The sequence below is a fragment of the Silurus aristotelis genome, assembly GCF_946808225.1.
Source record: "Silurus aristotelis genome assembly, chromosome: 6".
NCBI lineage: Eukaryota > Metazoa > Chordata > Actinopteri > Siluriformes > Siluridae > Silurus > Silurus aristotelis.
This window is the reverse complement of record NC_139579.1, coordinates 31,930,044-31,947,543: the sequence shown is the minus strand read 5'-3', so window position 1 is coordinate 31,947,543 and position 17,500 is coordinate 31,930,044. Positions and strand designations below refer to the sequence as shown.

The 17,500-nt window shown below is 41.7% G+C and overlaps 1 protein-coding gene and 1 long non-coding RNA gene across 6 annotated transcripts in view; one reads left to right on the top strand and one right to left on the bottom strand.

Annotated features, from left to right (window-relative positions):
* Nucleotides 1-17,500, bottom strand: part of arhgef10 (Rho guanine nucleotide exchange factor (GEF) 10) — a 103,535-nt gene that overhangs the window by 49,780 nt on the left and 36,255 nt on the right. For all 5 annotated transcript variants that reach the window (XM_083544544.1, XM_083544543.1, XM_083544546.1 and 2 more), the window contains 12 exons: nucleotides 16,820-16,936; nucleotides 16,656-16,748; nucleotides 15,245-15,415; nucleotides 14,212-14,357; nucleotides 13,120-13,295; nucleotides 7,724-7,839; nucleotides 7,279-7,406; nucleotides 5,591-5,691; nucleotides 4,214-4,335; nucleotides 3,170-3,256; nucleotides 2,472-2,680; nucleotides 1,792-1,949 (listed from right to left, as the gene is read on the bottom strand). In XM_083544544.1, coding sequence (XP_083400670.1) covers nucleotides 1,792-1,949; nucleotides 2,472-2,680; nucleotides 3,170-3,256; nucleotides 4,214-4,335; nucleotides 5,591-5,691; nucleotides 7,279-7,406; nucleotides 7,724-7,839; nucleotides 13,120-13,295; nucleotides 14,212-14,357; nucleotides 15,245-15,415; nucleotides 16,656-16,748; nucleotides 16,820-16,936 — 1,624 coding nt within the window. The remainder of the gene's footprint in view (nucleotides 1-1,791; nucleotides 1,950-2,471; nucleotides 2,681-3,169; nucleotides 3,257-4,213; nucleotides 4,336-5,590; nucleotides 5,692-7,278; nucleotides 7,407-7,723; nucleotides 7,840-13,119; nucleotides 13,296-14,211; nucleotides 14,358-15,244; nucleotides 15,416-16,655; nucleotides 16,749-16,819; nucleotides 16,937-17,500) is intronic.
* On the top strand, nucleotides 8,457-9,930 carry LOC310727962. Its single transcript, XR_014534136.1, has 3 exons — nucleotides 8,457-8,932; nucleotides 9,166-9,711; nucleotides 9,751-9,930. It is a non-coding gene; the product is annotated as an uncharacterized lncRNA (long non-coding RNA).

Here is a 17,500-nt window from a genome sequence, read left to right as displayed (position 1 = left end):
AGCATATTAGCAATCTACCTCACTAAACCCTGAGATTGAGGTCTACTAGCGTGCTAGCAATCTAATTTATTAAACCCTGAGATTGAGGTCTACAAGCATGCTAGTATTCTGTTTGACTAAACCGTTAGATTATGGTTTACTAGCATGCTAACAATGTACCTCACCAAACCCTGAGATTGAGGTTTACTAGCATTTTAGCAATTTGCCTTACTAAACCCTGAGACTATGGTTTACTAGCATGCTAGCAATCTGCTTGACCAAACCCTGAGACTGTATTTTACCTGTGTGATGTACCAGTGAGCTTTTATTGTACTAGCATGCTAGCAATGGGCTTAGGTTAACCCTGAGCTCTTTTTTTTTTATTAGCATGTTAGCAGTCTGTTCTCTGTGGCAATAGTTTTACGCTTTGTCATCATGCAAACTGTGTCTCTCCGAATTACAGCGCTAAACCAAACCCCCCCAAACCAATGGAACGTTCTGATCTGTTCCAAAATGAATTGAATAATGGAAAGATTGAGACAGCGGGAAAAATGGAAAATCTTCCTTCATTGTCTGTTTTCCCCTTAAGCGACTGGATGTGACAGACGTTCAGCTCAGGGCCTAGAAGGTTCATCCAAGTTTTTTTCACGTGTGCAGTATTTTTAATCCCTCTCTCTTCCACTCTCTCTCTTTCTATCTCTCTCTTCCTCTCGACAGGTTTCTTTCCTTCCTGACGTTTTTTTTCCAGTCAGAAAATGTGTTTACGGGAAGCTGATTTCTTTCAGCTAGTCACGATAACATGTGCTCAATCAAATTAGAGTTTATATAAGATTCAGGTACCTGTGTTATTGTGATTCATGTTACACACCTCTTCCTGATCAATTTGACTAGCACTAAAACAATAAATTAAAGCATTAGCTATGCTAATGCGCAAAAAAGCCAGTCACATGATTAGGGGTACGAATATTTATCCTTGAAGTAATACAAATTTCAACATCATGTCACACGTTAGCATGTTAGGCTAAAAAGACGAAACATGTAAAAGGGTCGCTTGGATGGCCAGCAGTTCATCCATGATGGTATTAGCTATGCTAGTCAGTAAATACGTGTGCTTCATGACTAGCTGTGAAAGACTAACGGATCCTTAAACCTTGATAACCAACAAGATTTTGGCGAACAGCATTAGCATATTTGATGCTAAAAAAACAACAAAAAAAACCCGATTTACTAGCTGTATAAATTATATATCGGGGTTATATATATATATATCGGGGTTTTTTTTGTTGTTTTTGTTGTTTTTTTGTTGTTTTTTTAGCATCAAATATGCTAATGCTGTTCGCCAAAATCTTGTTGGTTATCAAGGTTTAAGGATCTGTTAGTCTTTCACAGCTAGTATATATTATTTATATATATAAATTATGATAATTTGCAAAGAAGTTGAAAACAGGCACAAAACAAAGAAAAAAAGCTGTAATAAAGCTATCTTAATGCGAAAGAAAGCAGCCTTAGCATCATTAATGTTAGCGGATTTGACAAGGCACACATTAAGCCAATCTTGCTAGCAAGTGAACAGATCATAATCTACGGATTAGCTATTCCAGTCAGTAAAAGGCCTCAATTTTCCTCAAATATTATCGCCTATATAATAATTCCAAAAGTATCTAGCTAGCAGCTACCTCTAAATCGATGTAAACTTGTCTCATCTCCATTTGCTGCATTTTTGAGGCTAACAATTAAAATGAACATGTTTAATTTTAGCCGTACTGCCACCAGTTCAAAGGTCAAATCCGCCGTAGAAATCGGAGCACTTACCCTGGGCTCGTGAGTAGACGGCGAGGGAGCCGCTGACCAGGCCGGCGTACAGAAACGAACTCTTATAAGCTAAACAGGTCACGGCGGCTTTATCCGGCATGAAGAAGTGTTGCAGTCGGATCTTCTTGGATCGCTGGCTGCTCTTGTAGACGGAGATGCTGCAGAATGGACAAATCTGTTACACTACATTACATACAGAGGCGATCTCACTTACTCAACTTAGCAGCTGAGGGCTCAGGGGCCTTCCTTAGGGGTCCGGCTCAAGGGTTCAGCCCTGGCAGTTTGGTGACTCTGCAATTTTCCCTCACAACCTTCTAATTCCAAAGACATCTTAACCACTGAGTTACCTTCTCCAAAAACAATGCAGCTGTTTGGACTGAAGAAGAACCCAAAGCACACAGAGGAAACCCTTAATGTACGGCGAGAACATGACAATGCTGCATACGAAGAAGTTAACACAAGTTAAAGTTGCTGGATATCATCACTAGAAACAGAAATGTCATGCTAACCAATACACGGCCTATAGGTAAAAACAAGGAAGGCTAATGCTCAAACTTTTTGATTGGCTGATCAAATACAGCTTAAGCTCCACCCCCGTTATTGGCCCCAATGACGATAGGATTTGTAAAAAATCAGGATGTACAACTTAATTTTACGTTTCAGGAAATTCAACGCCGTACCTGCCCTCCTCCATCCCCACACACACAGTGTGTGTGTTTGAGCTCTGACGTTTGGGGTTTTCCTCTCCGTCCTCCAGGGGTTCGTCCGAAGGTACGTAGGTCATGCAGAGGATCCGTGACTCCACGTTGAAACACTCGGTCACCTTTGGGCTGGTGTTCTGCATGGCCACGACTGCGATCTGAGCCATCTGATTGGTGCAGCTGGCCACCTGAATACAAAACAAACAAACAAAGAATTACAATCAAGTGTTGTGTTGCATCTTTGGCAGCCTAAAGATGTTGTAAAGTCGCAGTTTCAACTAAAAATCCCTTCCAGACTATAAACCAGGGGTCCCCAAACTATAGTCGAATACTGAACAATGCCAGAGACATATTTTGAAAATGTAATTTTAAATATATGTTTTACTTATATCATATCTGTATTTGATAATCTATCTCTTTGAGGTCGACAATAGTTGATTGTTGGAACTATCGGCTATCGGCTATGAGCAAAAATACATACTGATAGTTTTTCCAGGTTCTGTTCCACTGTTGTTATGACAGCGGCCTCTAGAGGCTGTTTGTTTTTACACGTGAGACACACTATATATTATATCATATATAGTAACTCTTGGTGTACATGGGAAGATGTGGAAGGTGTCTTTCAATGAAACTGGAATGGAACCAGTCTCTTTTTAGACTTTAAAAGATAAACTTACCCAAACACAGCCGTGTCCCACCGCCGGGACGTCTGCTGTGCTCTCGTTATTAACTGAGGGTTCTGGGTTATGGACCGCACACTCCACCTGACAAATCAGACCATGTATCTATTATACACATGTATCCAGTATGTACACATGCAGTTAAGCAACACGTTGTGCCATTAGTGTGTCTAATCAACATCGAGATGGTGTGATGAAGCCACGCTACAAAAACCACACTGATTTGTCCTGAAGTGTTTTTTTCCTTTTACACCTCAGCAACCTGCCACAATTACAACGTTATATTATTTCAATTAATGAGATAAAACATTTGATCCATTTATGGTTACATTTACAAAGTCTTCATCAAAAAATACATTCAAATGCTGGTTAACCTGGATCTCAGACTAAAATTATCATCAAACAAAAACTTATTTTAAAGGAGAAAATAAGTTTTCAAACCAATCAATGAAATTTGAAGATTACTAGAGACTCAACTGTTTAGAAAGTTATGGGATCAGTGGAGTGGAGGGATCGGTAGAGAAGTGGTAGAGGAGGAGGGATCAGTGGAGGAGTGGTAGAGGATGGAGTGATTAGAAGAGAAGTGGTAGAGGAGGAGGGATCAGTGTAGAAGTGGTAGAGGATGGAGGGATCAGTGGATGAGTCATAGAGGAGGCGGGATCAGTGGAGGAGTGGTAGAGGATGGAGGGATCAGTGGATGAGTCATAGAGCAGGAGGGATCAGTGGAGGAGTGGTAGAGGATGGAGGGGTCAGTAGAGAAGTCATAGAGGAGGAGGGATCAGTGGAGGAGTGGTAGAGGAGGAGGGATCAGTGGAGGAGTGGTAGAGGAGAAGGGATCAGTGGAGGAGTGGTAGGGAATGGGTGGAATAAGTAGAGAAGTCGTAGAGGAGAAGGGTTTAGTGGAGGAGTGGTAAAGGATAGAAGGATCTATCATGTGACTAAGAACACATCGGAGACTCCTTCCATAGATGTTAAAATCAAACATCATTCATCAATACCTTCTGACCAATCAGAATCCAGAAGTGAGCAGCACAAGCTCACCTTAAACTCCTGAAGTCTGGACATGACCACAGGCATGTGCTTCAGCAGCAGTGGGTGTTTCTGCTTCTTAATCTGATTCCCATCATCATCTGCAATAAACCAGCCCTGGATATTGTTCTCCTCTGTCACACACACACACACACACACACACACACACACACACACACACACACACACACACACACACACACACACACACACACAGTGTTAGTTAGGTCAATTCAGACATAGCTAGCATGTGCTGAGCTGCTAGCTGTTATACAATAGGAAAGCAAAAATTTTCATTTTAATTAGGGTGCATGTACAGTACGGTTTAATTTTGTCTTAAAAACAAAAAAAAAATTCGTATTATTCTTCTTCTCCCATTAGGGGTCACCACAGCGGATCATCCGTCTCCATACCCCCCCTGTGTTCTACATCTGTACATCAAACCAACTACCTGCATGTCTTCTCTCACCACATCCATAAACCTCCTCCTTGGTCTTCCTCTTTTCCTCCTTCCTGGTGTCTCCATCCTCAGCATTCTCCTACTGATATACCCCATGTCCCTCCTCTGCACATGTCCAAACCATCTCAATCTCGCCTCCCTCACCTTGTCTCCAAAACGTCCTACATGCGCTGTCCCTCTAATAAACTTGTTTCTAATACTGTCTATCATCGTCACTCCCAATAAACATCTCAACATCTTCAGCTCTGCTACCTCCAGCTCCACCTCCTGTCTTTAACTCAATGCCACTGTCTCTAAACTGTACAACATCTCAGGTCTCACCACAGTCTAAATTGAATGTTGCTCGCATTAGGCTTCATTAGGAAATGGGAGTCACACACAAGTCTTCTTCTTACACTGTTTTAAAAAAAACAACATCTAAATGTTCTACTAGATTGTCTTGTGATCTCTAAATATGTTGCTCAAGTATGTATTATATTATTTATCATTGGTGCAAACGGCTCCAGAGTGGACATTGACTTCCAAGTTAGGATTAGATATTTTGCACAGTGATTTAATTCATATTATATTTTTATGTTGCTAATAAACGAAAGAACGTAACCCACATAGAGTAGCTAGCTTCAGTTCCAGTAACTACTGGGTCGATGGTTTTTATTCTAACTGAAGACGCTGCAGTTTCTCATTTGTAACAGGTCCTGTTTGTACTGACCGGAAAGTCACTGTGCATAGCGAGAGGTTGAGCATCAAAGCTCTAGAATTACATCATCACTAAATGAGTAACATATCATCAGATCTCCCTCCTGTCTTTCTACACAACACCATTGTCCAGCAGCATGAGCAGGGATGTGGACACGGCACAGCTGTGTGTTTTAAATGCTTAAAACAAAGACAGGAAGTCAAAAAAAGAGCAGCCGGAGAGGGACTCGTACCGAGAGCCAGCTTGGCCATCTGGAGGCTGCTGATCCAGGCCTGCTTGATGGACGGACTCATGGTGTTGAAGACTGCGGCAAAGAACGTGGGTCTGCCCGATCTGCATCAAACAACGTGAAAGAGGCTTTACTCAGTGAAAGAACGTAAAGAATGGTCATTGATATTAAGATCTTTTGAGGATGACCTTCAACATGGACAGCTTGGAGACTACTGTACCGTCACCCCTGTTTTAATTAGTCTACACTGTCTCCTAATTAATTCTCACATCGATTAATTTTGCTATATTATGATCCCTGAAGCCGACTTTCGATTAAAAGGTGCAGGCTGTTTGTTGGTACCTTCAATAAAAACTACAGTCGGAGGCAGAGCTTCTCATACAAATCCCCACAGTTAAAGAACAGCTGACCAATAAGTGTTCGAGACGAGTCACGGTCTCAACGTTCAGGTTGAAAACATATTTATTTAGTTAAGCTTTTGGTCATTGGGATTTTCTGAAGTAAAGGAGCAGATAAAGAAGCTGTGTTTAACCATATCGGATGCTGCTTTTGTGATATTTGACGGTTTTACTGGTTCTTCAGATTTAATTAAATTCTCCAATAATTCTTGCCATCTCATATATTCATTTATTTGTTTGTTTTTTTTCACTGAAAAAGCTTTTTTTTAAATCCAGGTTAAAGCACTATGACTGCTAGTAAAGTTTCTTCCTCAGATCATCTCAGGGACTTTTACCATCACCAGCAGTGTATCTCCTAAACCAGATGCTTTGTGATAATGAATATTACATTGCTATTTATGTTACATATCCAGATTTATCTGATTTATACAACTGAGCAGTTAGGGGTCTTTCTCAAGGGCCCAGCCCTAGTAGTTTGGTGATCCTGTGATTTAAACTCGCGACCTTCTAATCAGAATTCCAGTGTGTTAACCACTGAGCTACCACTGCTGAATAAAAAACAACAACCATAGTTCTGTTCTGGACCTGAGAAGAGAAGAGAAGAGAAGAGAAGAGAAGAGAAGAGAAGAGAAGAGAAGAGAAGAGAAGAGAAGAGAAGAGAAGAGAAGAGAAGAGAAGAGCTTTCCTGTTTTTCTGCCATCCAGCAGGACATTATGTAATACCTCAGGGAGAGTGTAGGACACCTGATCTACTTCCTGTTAGGCCCAACAATATCCATTATCCCACGAGAGAGAGAGAGAAAATGTGAGAAATAGGGGAAAGGAAAAAAGAGAGAGGGACAGATGGAGAGGGAGATAGTGAGACAGGGAGACAGTGAAAGGGACAGAAAAAAAAAGAGATGGGGAGAGATTGAGATGGAAAGAAAGAGAGAAAGAAAGAGACAGGGGGAAAAAAAGACAGAGAGACAAGGAGACAGAAAGAGGGAGAGAGTGAGACAGGGGGGAGAGGAAAAGGGGTTTGATAGCAAGAGGCAGAGAGAGGCAGGGAATACAGGGTAAAATGTAAGAGAGAGAGAGAGAGAGAGAGAGAGAGAGAGAGAGAGAGAGAGAGAGAGAGAGAGAGACCGCGAAAGAGAGAAAAACACACACACACACACACACACACACAAGATCTCAGTGTGGATTAAGTGTACCATGCATGATTAAAAATTAACTGAATGGTGTGTGCACTATCAAGAGTCTGTGTATGTGTGTGTGTGTGTGTGTGTGTGTGTGTGTGTGTGTGTGTGTGTACTTGTCTTGTTTTCCAGGTAACTGCAGTTGGATGCGGCAGCGATCAGCAGCTCTAATCTCCTCCTCTTTCTTAAGGATGAGGTGCTGAAGACCCGAGATCCAGTCCTGAGCTACTGTCCCATTCACATTCTACACACACACACACACACACACACACACAACTATAAAACAGGAACTAGTTTAAACATAACCACCTATACGATGAATAAAACACTTCAGAACATGGGAACAGAACCGATACTATAACACGTCATAGTGTTCATTTCATGTCCACCTGGGGACTTTACTATACACTTCATGTCCACCTGGGGACCTTAATATACAGTTCATGTCCACCTGGGGACTTTAATATACAGTTCATGTCCACCTGGGGACTTTAATATACACTTCATGTTAATAGACTTCATGTACATGTTTGGTTGATTCCATATTTATAAATCTCTGACCTGGTAGTTGCCCTTGAGGCTGCTGATCATGGTGGAGATTTGATTGACGAGCCCGAGGTCATGGATGAGATTCTGCAGGTCCTGATAAAGCTGTCCCGGACCCATGTACAACTTATCTGTCAGAGAGACACACAGGATTAAAGATGCAGTCTGTAACTTTAGCATGATCATAATGAGTCTGGATGAAAGAGTGTTTCTGGGATTTGAAAGTATACTTTGTTTGAAAATGAACAGCATAAAAGATTAAAGGGATTATAAGTGAACATCAAAGAGACAGTACACTATAGGAGGCTATAATGAGGAAGAGTACACTATAGAAGACTATAATCTATTTGTCCTTGTAAGTCCTAATATGTATGTGCGGCCATTCTGAAGACAACTGTTCTGTAGAACTCTACAGTGTAAATCTGACTCTGCCACTGTGTGTGTGTGTGTGTGTGTGTGTGTGTGTGTGTGTGTGTGTGTGTGTGTGTGTGTGTGTGTGTATGTGTGCTATTTAAAGGTGTCTACATAGCATTTGTCCTTGTTTTCTAAATCAATAGCTCGTGTTGCATACAGACTGTAACTTATTATGCTAGGTGAAGTGCTAGTTTAATGTGTGTGTGTGTGTGTGTGTGTGTGTGTGTGTGTGTGTGTGTGTGTGTGTGTGTGTGTTTATGTGTGTGTGTGTGTGTGTGTGTGTGTGCAAATGACAAATATAAGTGGAAAAAATTATCACTCTCTCTCTATCAATCTCTATTTGTCTCTCTTGTTCTCTCTATCTCTCTCTCTCTCTTGTTCTCTCTCTCTCTCTTTTACTCTATTCTCCTTTTTGTGCTTTCTTTGGCTTTACTTTGAAGACTGAGAGGAATGAAGGGATACAAAGGGACAGAAGGAGGAATTTGGCAGAGGAATGAAAGTCGGATCCCTTTCCAGACCTGCTTCAGTTTAAGACTCGGATCACAAAGCCTGTGTGTTTGTTTAGAACTCAGAGATCAGCCTCTGTTATAACTCTAGTGTAGGTCTGTGTGTAGGAGGAGAACGCATTATTAATATCTGACTCACACTCTCACACTGAACTGACTCACGCTGCACTGACTTTGTACTGACTTAGATTCACACCCTGTACTGACTCTGTACATACTCACACAGTTGACTCAGTACAGTCAGTACAGTGTGAGAGTCAGTACAGAGTCAGTACAGTGTGAGAATCATTACAGTGTCAGTTCAGTGTAAAAGTCATTACAGAGTTGATACAGTGTGAGAGTCATTACAGTCAGTACAGAGTCAGTACAGTGTAAGAGACATTAAAGTCAGTACAGTGTCAGATTCTGTAGAGAGTCAGTACAGTGTGAGAGTCAGTACAGTGTGAGACTCATTACAAAGCCAGCACAGTGTGAGTCAGTACAGTGTGAGAGTCAGTAAAATCAGTACAGTGTGAGAGTCCGTATAGTGTGAGTCAGTACAGAGTCAGTACAGTGTAAGAGTCAGTACAAAGTCAGTACAGTGTGAGAGTCAGTACAGAGTCAGTACAGTGTGAGAGTGAGAGTCAGTACAGAGTGAGAACCAGTACAGTGTGAGATTCAGTACAGAGTCGGTACAGTGTGAGAATAAGTACAGTGTGAGAGTCAGTACAGAGTCAGTACAGTGTGAAAGTCAGTAGAGTCAGTACAGAGTCAAGACAGAATTAGTACAGTATGACAGTCAGTACAGAATCATTACAGTGTGAGTAATCAGTACAGTCAGTACAGTGTGAGAGTCAGTACAGTGTGAGAGTCAGTAGTGTAAGAGTCAGTACAGAGTCAGTACAGTGTGAAAGTCAGTACAGAGTCAGTACCGTGTGAGAATCAGTAAAGTGTGAGAGCCAGTACAGAGTCAGTACAGTGTGAGAATCAGTACAGTAAGAGAGTCAGTACAGTGTGAAAGTCAGTACAGAGTCAGTACAGTCTGAGAACCAGTACAGTGTGAGATTCAGTACAGAGTCGGTACAGTGTGAGAATAAGTACAATGTTAGAGTCAGTACAGAGTCAGTACAGTGTGAGAGTCAGTACAGAGTCAGTACAGTGTGAGAGTCAGTACAGAGTCAGTACAGTGTGAGAATCAGTACAGTGTGAGAGTCAGTACAGAGTCAGTACAGTGTGAGAATCAGTACAGTGTGAGAGTCAGTACAGAGTCAGTACAGTGTGAGAATCAGTACAGAGTCAGTACAGTGTGAGAATCAGTACAGTGTGAGTCAGTACAGAGTCAGTACAGTGTGAGTCAGTACAGAGTCAGAATGTAGAGCACCTTTTTACAATGAGCATTGTCTAAAAGCAGCTTTACACAGAGATAATCACAGAGTGAATATGAGGTTGTATAGAAGACACTGTTGAAGGAAGTTTACTGCCTATAGGTTTATTCTTTATAATTGTTTATTCCTGTCAGAACAATACATTTCTGACTCTAGTACTGACTCTTTAGTACTGCCTTTTTGGGTCTATTTTTCTCCTGGCTCTCTCCCCTCTCTGTTTCTGCTTTTATATCTTTCTCCTTCTTTCTTTCTCCCACCTTCTCTCTCTTCTCACTTTCTCTTCTCCATCACTCCATCTCTCCCTGCCTGTATTCCTCATCTCATACTTCATTCCGAACTAAAAAACAAAATCACAAACCAGTCTAATGGTTAGGTGTCCACAAACTTTTGGCGATACAGTGAATTAAAATGTCACTAAATTAAATCCTTCATGCAGAAGAAACAGACATTGTCGCACGTCTAACATTTAGATTTGAGGGAGTTAGATGATTCAATTCCGCAGCTGGAGAAGGAATGTGAACAGACGCTCAGGCCAGGAGACAGTCGAGGAAAAATACTGAGAGCAACGAGGATGAGAGACTTTATAGAATCCAGACAGTGAAAAAAGGCCCCAGAGAGAAGCTGGTCTGAAGCTGAGGACAGATGTGTACGACTCCTACATAGCAGTGTGTGGAGTGTGTGTGGCGTGTGTGGCGTGTGTGTGGTGTGTGTGAGGAGTGTGTGGAGTGTTTGAGGACTGTGTGAGAAGTATGTGTGGAGTGTGTGAGGAGTGTGTGACGTGTGTGAGGAGTGTGTGAGGAGTGTGTGGAGTGTGTGGGGAGTGTGTGTGGAGTGTGTGAAGAATTTAAAGAGTGTGTGTGTGAGGAGTGTGTGTGTGGAGTGTGTGTGAGGAGTGTGTGAAGTGTGTGAGGAGTGTGTGTGTGGAGTGTGTGAGAAGTGTGAGGAGTGTGTGGGAGGAGTGTGTGGAATGTGTGGAGTGTGTGTGGAGTGTGTGGAATGTGTGGAATGTGTGGAGTGTGTGTGAGGAGTGTGTGTGGAGTGTGTGGAGTGTGTGTGAGAAGTGTGTGTGAGGAGTATGTGTGGAGTGTGTGTGAGGAGTGTGTGTGAAGTGTGTGGAATGTGTGGAGTGTGTGTGAGAAGTGTGTGGAATGTGTGCTGTATTTGACCAAATAAACATCATAAAGGCTTCTATTACAGAATAAAACGTCCACACTGAGAGTGATGTCACTCAGGAAGAGTAAACGGGACTCATGGACCTGTGATTGTTCTACAGCGTGTCACTGAGTGTTTTTGGTGTTTGAGAGACATGTGCTTGTTCCTTTACACACACTCAGCATCCAGACACTTCATTTCTCCAAACGTTCAGCTGAAATACTTTGCGGTGCTTCTGGTAAAACTCACCAAAAGTTCTTCTGTTAGAGACAAAAAAAATGTCTTTTCTCCACTCGTTCACGGTCACATTCTTGTGTGTTTTTGGCTTTTAATGAGTGTGTTGTATGGAAACAAAAGGAACATGTTCGTGCCTCTCATAAAACTTTGATGTTTCCACACTTTCCAAATGCTCTGTAGACCAGATCAGACCAGAGATCCAAACCCGGATGATGTGTTCTGGTTGCTGATGTGATGTGGATTTCAGAAGAACAATCTGATTCTCATTTCCGTTCTGAGCCGAACTGAGCGCTTAAATCTGAGACCAAGAATCCATTCATCCTGATTCCTTTCTACAGATCAGCCTTGAAATCTTTATTCTCTCTCTCTCTCTCTCTCTCTCTCTCTCTCTCTCTCTCTCTCTCTCTCTCTCACCCTCTCTCTCTATCTCTCTCTCTCACCCTCTTTCTCTCTCTCTCTCTCTCTCTCTCCTCTCTCTCTCTCTCTCTCTATCTCTCTCTCTCACCCTCTTTCTCTCTCTCTCTCTCTCTCTCTCTCTCTCTCTCTCTCTCTCTCACTCTCTCTCTCTCTCTCCTCTCTCACTCTCTCTCTCTCTCTCTCTCTCTCCTCTCACCCTCTCTCTCACCCTCTCTCTCACCCTCTCTCTCTCTCACTCTCTCTCTCTCTCTCTCTCTCTTTCTCTTTCTCTCTCTCTCTCTCTCACCCTCTCTCTCACAATCTCTCTCTCTCACTCACTCTCTTTCTCTCTCTCTCTCTCTCTCTCTCTCTCTCTCTCTCTCTCTCTCTCTCTCTCTCTCACTCACCCTCTCTCTCTCTCACTCTCTCTCTCTCACCCTCTCTCTCTCTCTCTCTCTCTCTTTTTCTCTCTCTCACCCTCTTTCTCCCGCTCTCTCTCTCTCTCTCTCTCTCTCTCTCTCTCTCTCTCTCACCCTCTCACTTTCTCTCTCACTCTCTCACAATCTCTCTCTCTCTCTCTCTCTCTCTCTCTCTCTCTCAATCTCTCTTTCTCAATCTCTCTATCTATTGCCTTCTCATTCTCTCTTGGTCTCTCATTCATTCTCTCTCTGCCTCTTTCTCTCTATCTGTCTGTCTGTTGCCCTCTCACTCTTTCCTATTCTCTCAGTCGCTCTGTGTCTCTCTCTTTAAAACTTGTTCTCTTTCTTCTTATCTTTCTCTCTTCTATCTCTCTACATCTCTTGTTTTTTCCCCTCTCTCTCTTTCTCTTCCTCTCTATCTGTTACCCTCTCACTCTCTTAGTTCTTTTTTTCGTGTTTTCACTCTCTCTCTCCCCTTATCTCTCTCTGGTGCCCTTTCACTCTCTATCTTTCTCTCTTTTGTCCTCATCTCTCTCACTTTGTCCCCTCCCTCTCTCTCAGTCTCTCTCAGTCTCTCTCAGTCTCTCTCAGTCTCTCTCAGTCTCTCTCTCTCTCTCTCTCTCTCTCTCTCTCTCTCTCTCTATTTGATGCATTCTGAACACTCTTGTTCTTTATATCACTTTATCTCTGTCTGTTACTTTCTCTCTTCTTCTTTCTCTCCCTCACTCTTTCCTTGTTGACATGTTGACCATTTTGTATGCAAATTTATTAGAATAGAATACAATTTTATGAATAAATAAAATAGGAACAGTGACATAATATAAAACTCTCTCCCTTTTTTCTTTCTCCCTCTCTCTCCCTGCCCCTGTTCCTGCTCCATCTCTCTTCCCATATGTCTGCTAATCTCTGTCTTCATGACCTACTTGGCTTGGCATTGATGACCACCTTCTCGCCAGAGTGAGGGGTGGGGAAAGGGGCGGAGTCTCTGATCTCCTCCGAGGAACCAAACTCGACCGGGTCCACCAGGCTAAGAGGAACGCTCCACTTCAGCAGGAAACGCTGGCCTGAAGAAACGGCGGCACCACTGTCCTGAGAAGATCTGGAGGGAAAAAAGAGAGGGAAGAAAAGCCATGTGGGTCAATAGATAAAAAAATTAAGAAAGAAAAAATCATGCTACCTTTCCTTCATTCATGAATTTACTATTCACTCCACTACGTTTTAGGAACTTCTGAGAGTGTGTGTGGAGAGAAGGTTTTCTCACTGTGTGTGTGTGTGTGTGTGTGTGTGTGTGTGTGTGTGTGTGTGTGTGTGTGTGACTAAAGCGAACTCTCTCATTAGAAAGGTGTGATCGGAAGGAGAATGGAGCCCTGACCTGCAACCATTATTCACATAAAGTTCTCAAACCAAACAGCACTGCGCTACTTTTCATACTGAAGTGAGAACTTTTCTTTGAGAAGAAATCTTAGTGATAGTGGGGCTTGAACCCCCGACGAGTAAGCCAGAGCCTTAACCACTGAGCTACCATTCCCCAACAAAACAACACTAAAGCGGGGCAAGACTGAGTCAAAACCAAGACCAGAGTGTGTCGAGATCAAGACATGATATCACAGGAGAAAGAGGTTTTGCCTTGATCTCGTTCTGTCTTTGTCTTGTCTCAGTCTAAACCCTCAAAGTCTTGGTTTTGTCTTGTCTTGTCTCCGTCTCAACCCTTCAAAGTCTTGGTTTTGTCTCGGTCTCAACCCCTCAGTCTTAATTTTGTCTTGGTCTTGTTTCAGTCTCAATAAACTCTGGTATTGATTCAGTTTCACCCTGTCTTAGTCTTGGTCTCAATCCCTCACAATCTTGGTCTTGTCTTGCTTTTGACACACTCTGGTCTTGGTCTTGACTTGGTCTCCATTTAGGTGGGACAGGACTGGTCTACTTTATCCCCCACTATTGTTGTTGTTATTATTATTAAAAGTAGTAATGTGTGTGTGTGTGTGTGTGTGTGTGTGTGTGTGTGTGTGTGTGTGTACCGCAGGTTGGGCGTGGCACACATTAGCACATCATTGAGCAGGAAAAGACGTCTCTCTTTGGTTTTGATTATTTCTCCTCGCTCGTTGTACACCGTCTCCACCACGTCATCGGAGCGGATCAGATACCTGCTGCCTGCACTCAGGAGCTGCACACCAATAACTACTACTGAATTCAGCTCTTACAGGCAGAACAATCAGTATCACATATTTATAATCGTTTCTAGAGAGAATTAATGTGTAGATTAGATGCAGATGGAGGTTTATAGTCTATACAACAAATACAAGCAGTAACAGTGACAAAGAAAGAAAGTAAGAAAGAAAGAAAGAAAGAAAGAAAGAAAGAAAGAAAGAAAGAAAGAGCGACAGTATTTAAATAATAGTTAATTAATAAATAAACGAATAGATAAAGAATGAAAGAAAAAAGAAACATTGAAACATATAAATATGTCAAATAAAAAAGTTTAATAAAAAATAAAAGTAGTTTAATAAATAAGCAAACAAACAAATAAATAAGAGAAAGTGACAATAATTAAATAATAAAAAAATGAGTTACAGCAAAATCAAATTGATTAAAAACCAAAAAAAAAATAAAAATAAAAAGATGTTCTAATATTTGAATTTGTTTAATTGTATTAAATATTTACAATTATTTCCAAGATTCATTGACTGAATAACAATTTTATGTAAATAATTATTTAATGACTTCCTACTTATAATTATATATTAAACTGAATAAATCTTGACCATGAAACTGAACTACAAATTACAATTTTGTACAAATTATTGTTTTATTATTTTTCCCTGAAATGCTGTATTTTCACTTTATTTAAAATTTTTTCATTATCAAATAAAATATTTAAAAAAATTATAACAAAACACCTACTTATACAAGGAATCTGTTGTTAATAATAGTTATAATTTGAGATGATTTAGTTTTAATATAAATTTAAATAGCTTTTGTGTTTGTCTGTGTGTCTATGTGTGTGTGTGTGTGTGTGTGTGTGTGTGTGTGTGTGTGTGTGTGTGTGTATACCTTGTTGAGGTAACGCTCGTTCATGGCCTTGGCGATGTGTCGGATCTCACATCGCTGATCTGCTTCTCTCTTCCTCTCGTTCAGCTTCTCAGAGAGAGTCTCCAACTCAGTCAGGGCCATCTGTAGGGGCAAGCGGTCAGCGTGACCCACAGGGGTGTTCTTCAGCATGTCCTACACACACACACACACACACACACACACACACACACACACACACACACACTTAGATTAGATTAAATCAGTGCCACTGCATATGTTAAACCTTTTCTAGAGAAAACTAACTAAAGGTTTTGTTTTATTGTGTGTGTGTGTGTGTGTGTGTGTGTGTGTGTGTGTGTGTGTGTGTGAGTGAGAGAGAGAAAGAGAGAGAGAGAGAGAGAGAGAGAGAGAGAGAGAGAGAGAGAGAGAGAGCGAGAGAGAGAGAGAGAGAGCAAGAGAGAGAGAGAGTGTGAGAAAGGTGCTCCACCTGCTGGATGATACAAAACCATGCAACTTTTACATTTGTCAAAAGATCGTACTTTATATCTGTTATTTTGTTCTCTGACTTTATTTTCCGATGTAAAGAGAGAAAGAGAGAGAGAGAGAGAGAGAGAGAGAGAGAGAGAGAGAGAGAGAGAGAGAGAGAGAGAGAGAGAGAGAGAGATCTGCAGATAAGCAGACAGAAAAAAGCGACTGATACTAAGCAGGCATCTATAGTAGATGAATAAACATATACATATATACAGACAGAGATATAGAGAGAGACAGACAGATAAAAACAGACAGACAGACTGATAGATACAGACAGACAGACAGAAAGAGACACGGACAGACAGACAGACAGACAGACAGACAGACAGACAGACAGACAGACAGACAGACAGACAGACAAAGAGACACGGACGGACAGACAGATAAAAAAAAACAGACAGACAGACAGACAGACAGACAATCAGAAAGAAACACCGATATTGAGAAAGACAGAAAAATGTAAATAAACAGACAGATGTAGACATTACTGTTTTTGTAATTTGTTCGTCTGGTTTGGTCTGAAGGAGCAGGAGAAGGACCGTGGAGGAGAAAGACCATGGAGAAGGACTGTGATGGTCAGATCTTGGCGAGATGTTTGGAGAAGAATGAAGGTTTGAATAAAAGTGCTGAGATGCTACTGGACACTACTGACTTGATACTGCGACTGGAGACGTTTCTGCTCCTCCTTCATCCAGTCTACTTCCTACTTCCTCTTTCTGCCTCTTTCAACTCACTTCATACAGAAAACACTGTTTTAACCTTGCTGTGCTGTGATTGGTTCATTTTCTGGGTCATTTTCTCTGATTAAAGTGGAAGCTCTGTCCGTGTGTGTGTGTGTGTGTGTGTGTGTGTGTGAGTGTGTGTGTGTGTGTGTGTGTGTGTGTGTGTGAGTGTGTGTTACCTGCAGGAGCAGAATGAACTGTGGAAACCTCTGGATGGGTTTCATCATGAGGCCGTAGAGTGTGACGTGATCCCGACTGCACTCCTGACGTTGCTGTGAAACACACTCGTTACCGAAACCATCTTATTACCGTGTTACGTGAAATAAAGGTGTGAGAAACTGACCTTGAGGAAGTCGAGGAAGCAGGGTTTGGACACACAGGCCTTCCTGAGCACCGCCATCGCCGTACTGAAGTTATTCACATACTCGCTGTACGCATCCCGGACCATGGATTTGGAGAACTGAGAGATGGAGAGATGAAGGAGATGCTTTAACAATCGGAACAAATGTCCAGTCATTAACCGCAGCCCCCAACAACGTCAGAGCAAATGCTGCATTGTGATTGGCTGGAAGGAGTTCAGGTGTGAGTTGAACAGATCCATCAGTGGCTTTGCGTGTGGATGAACGTGTATGAAGAATACGGTGAATTGGATTAACGGCTTGAGGCACAAGATGTACTTGGAGAAGAAAATGAGGAATATAACTCAAGACAGATTCATTTTCTGGCACTACTTTATCTCTGGGTGTGATTTGGAGCAGAAAAATGGTGCATCTAATAAGCCGTATATAAAATGCGTGAAGAAAATCAGTTATTTGTTCAATCAGTTGTGCTTCTCCAAACATCAACGACAGTTTTAACTGGTCATTAACATTTACATTTATGGCATTTGGCAGATGTTTGACTCCTCAATGCTGGAAAGTGTAGAGCACCTCTAGTGGGGAATAAAGACATGACAAGTGGGGTAAAATGAACGGCAGGATATATATATATATATATATACAGTGAGGAAAATAAGTATTTGAAC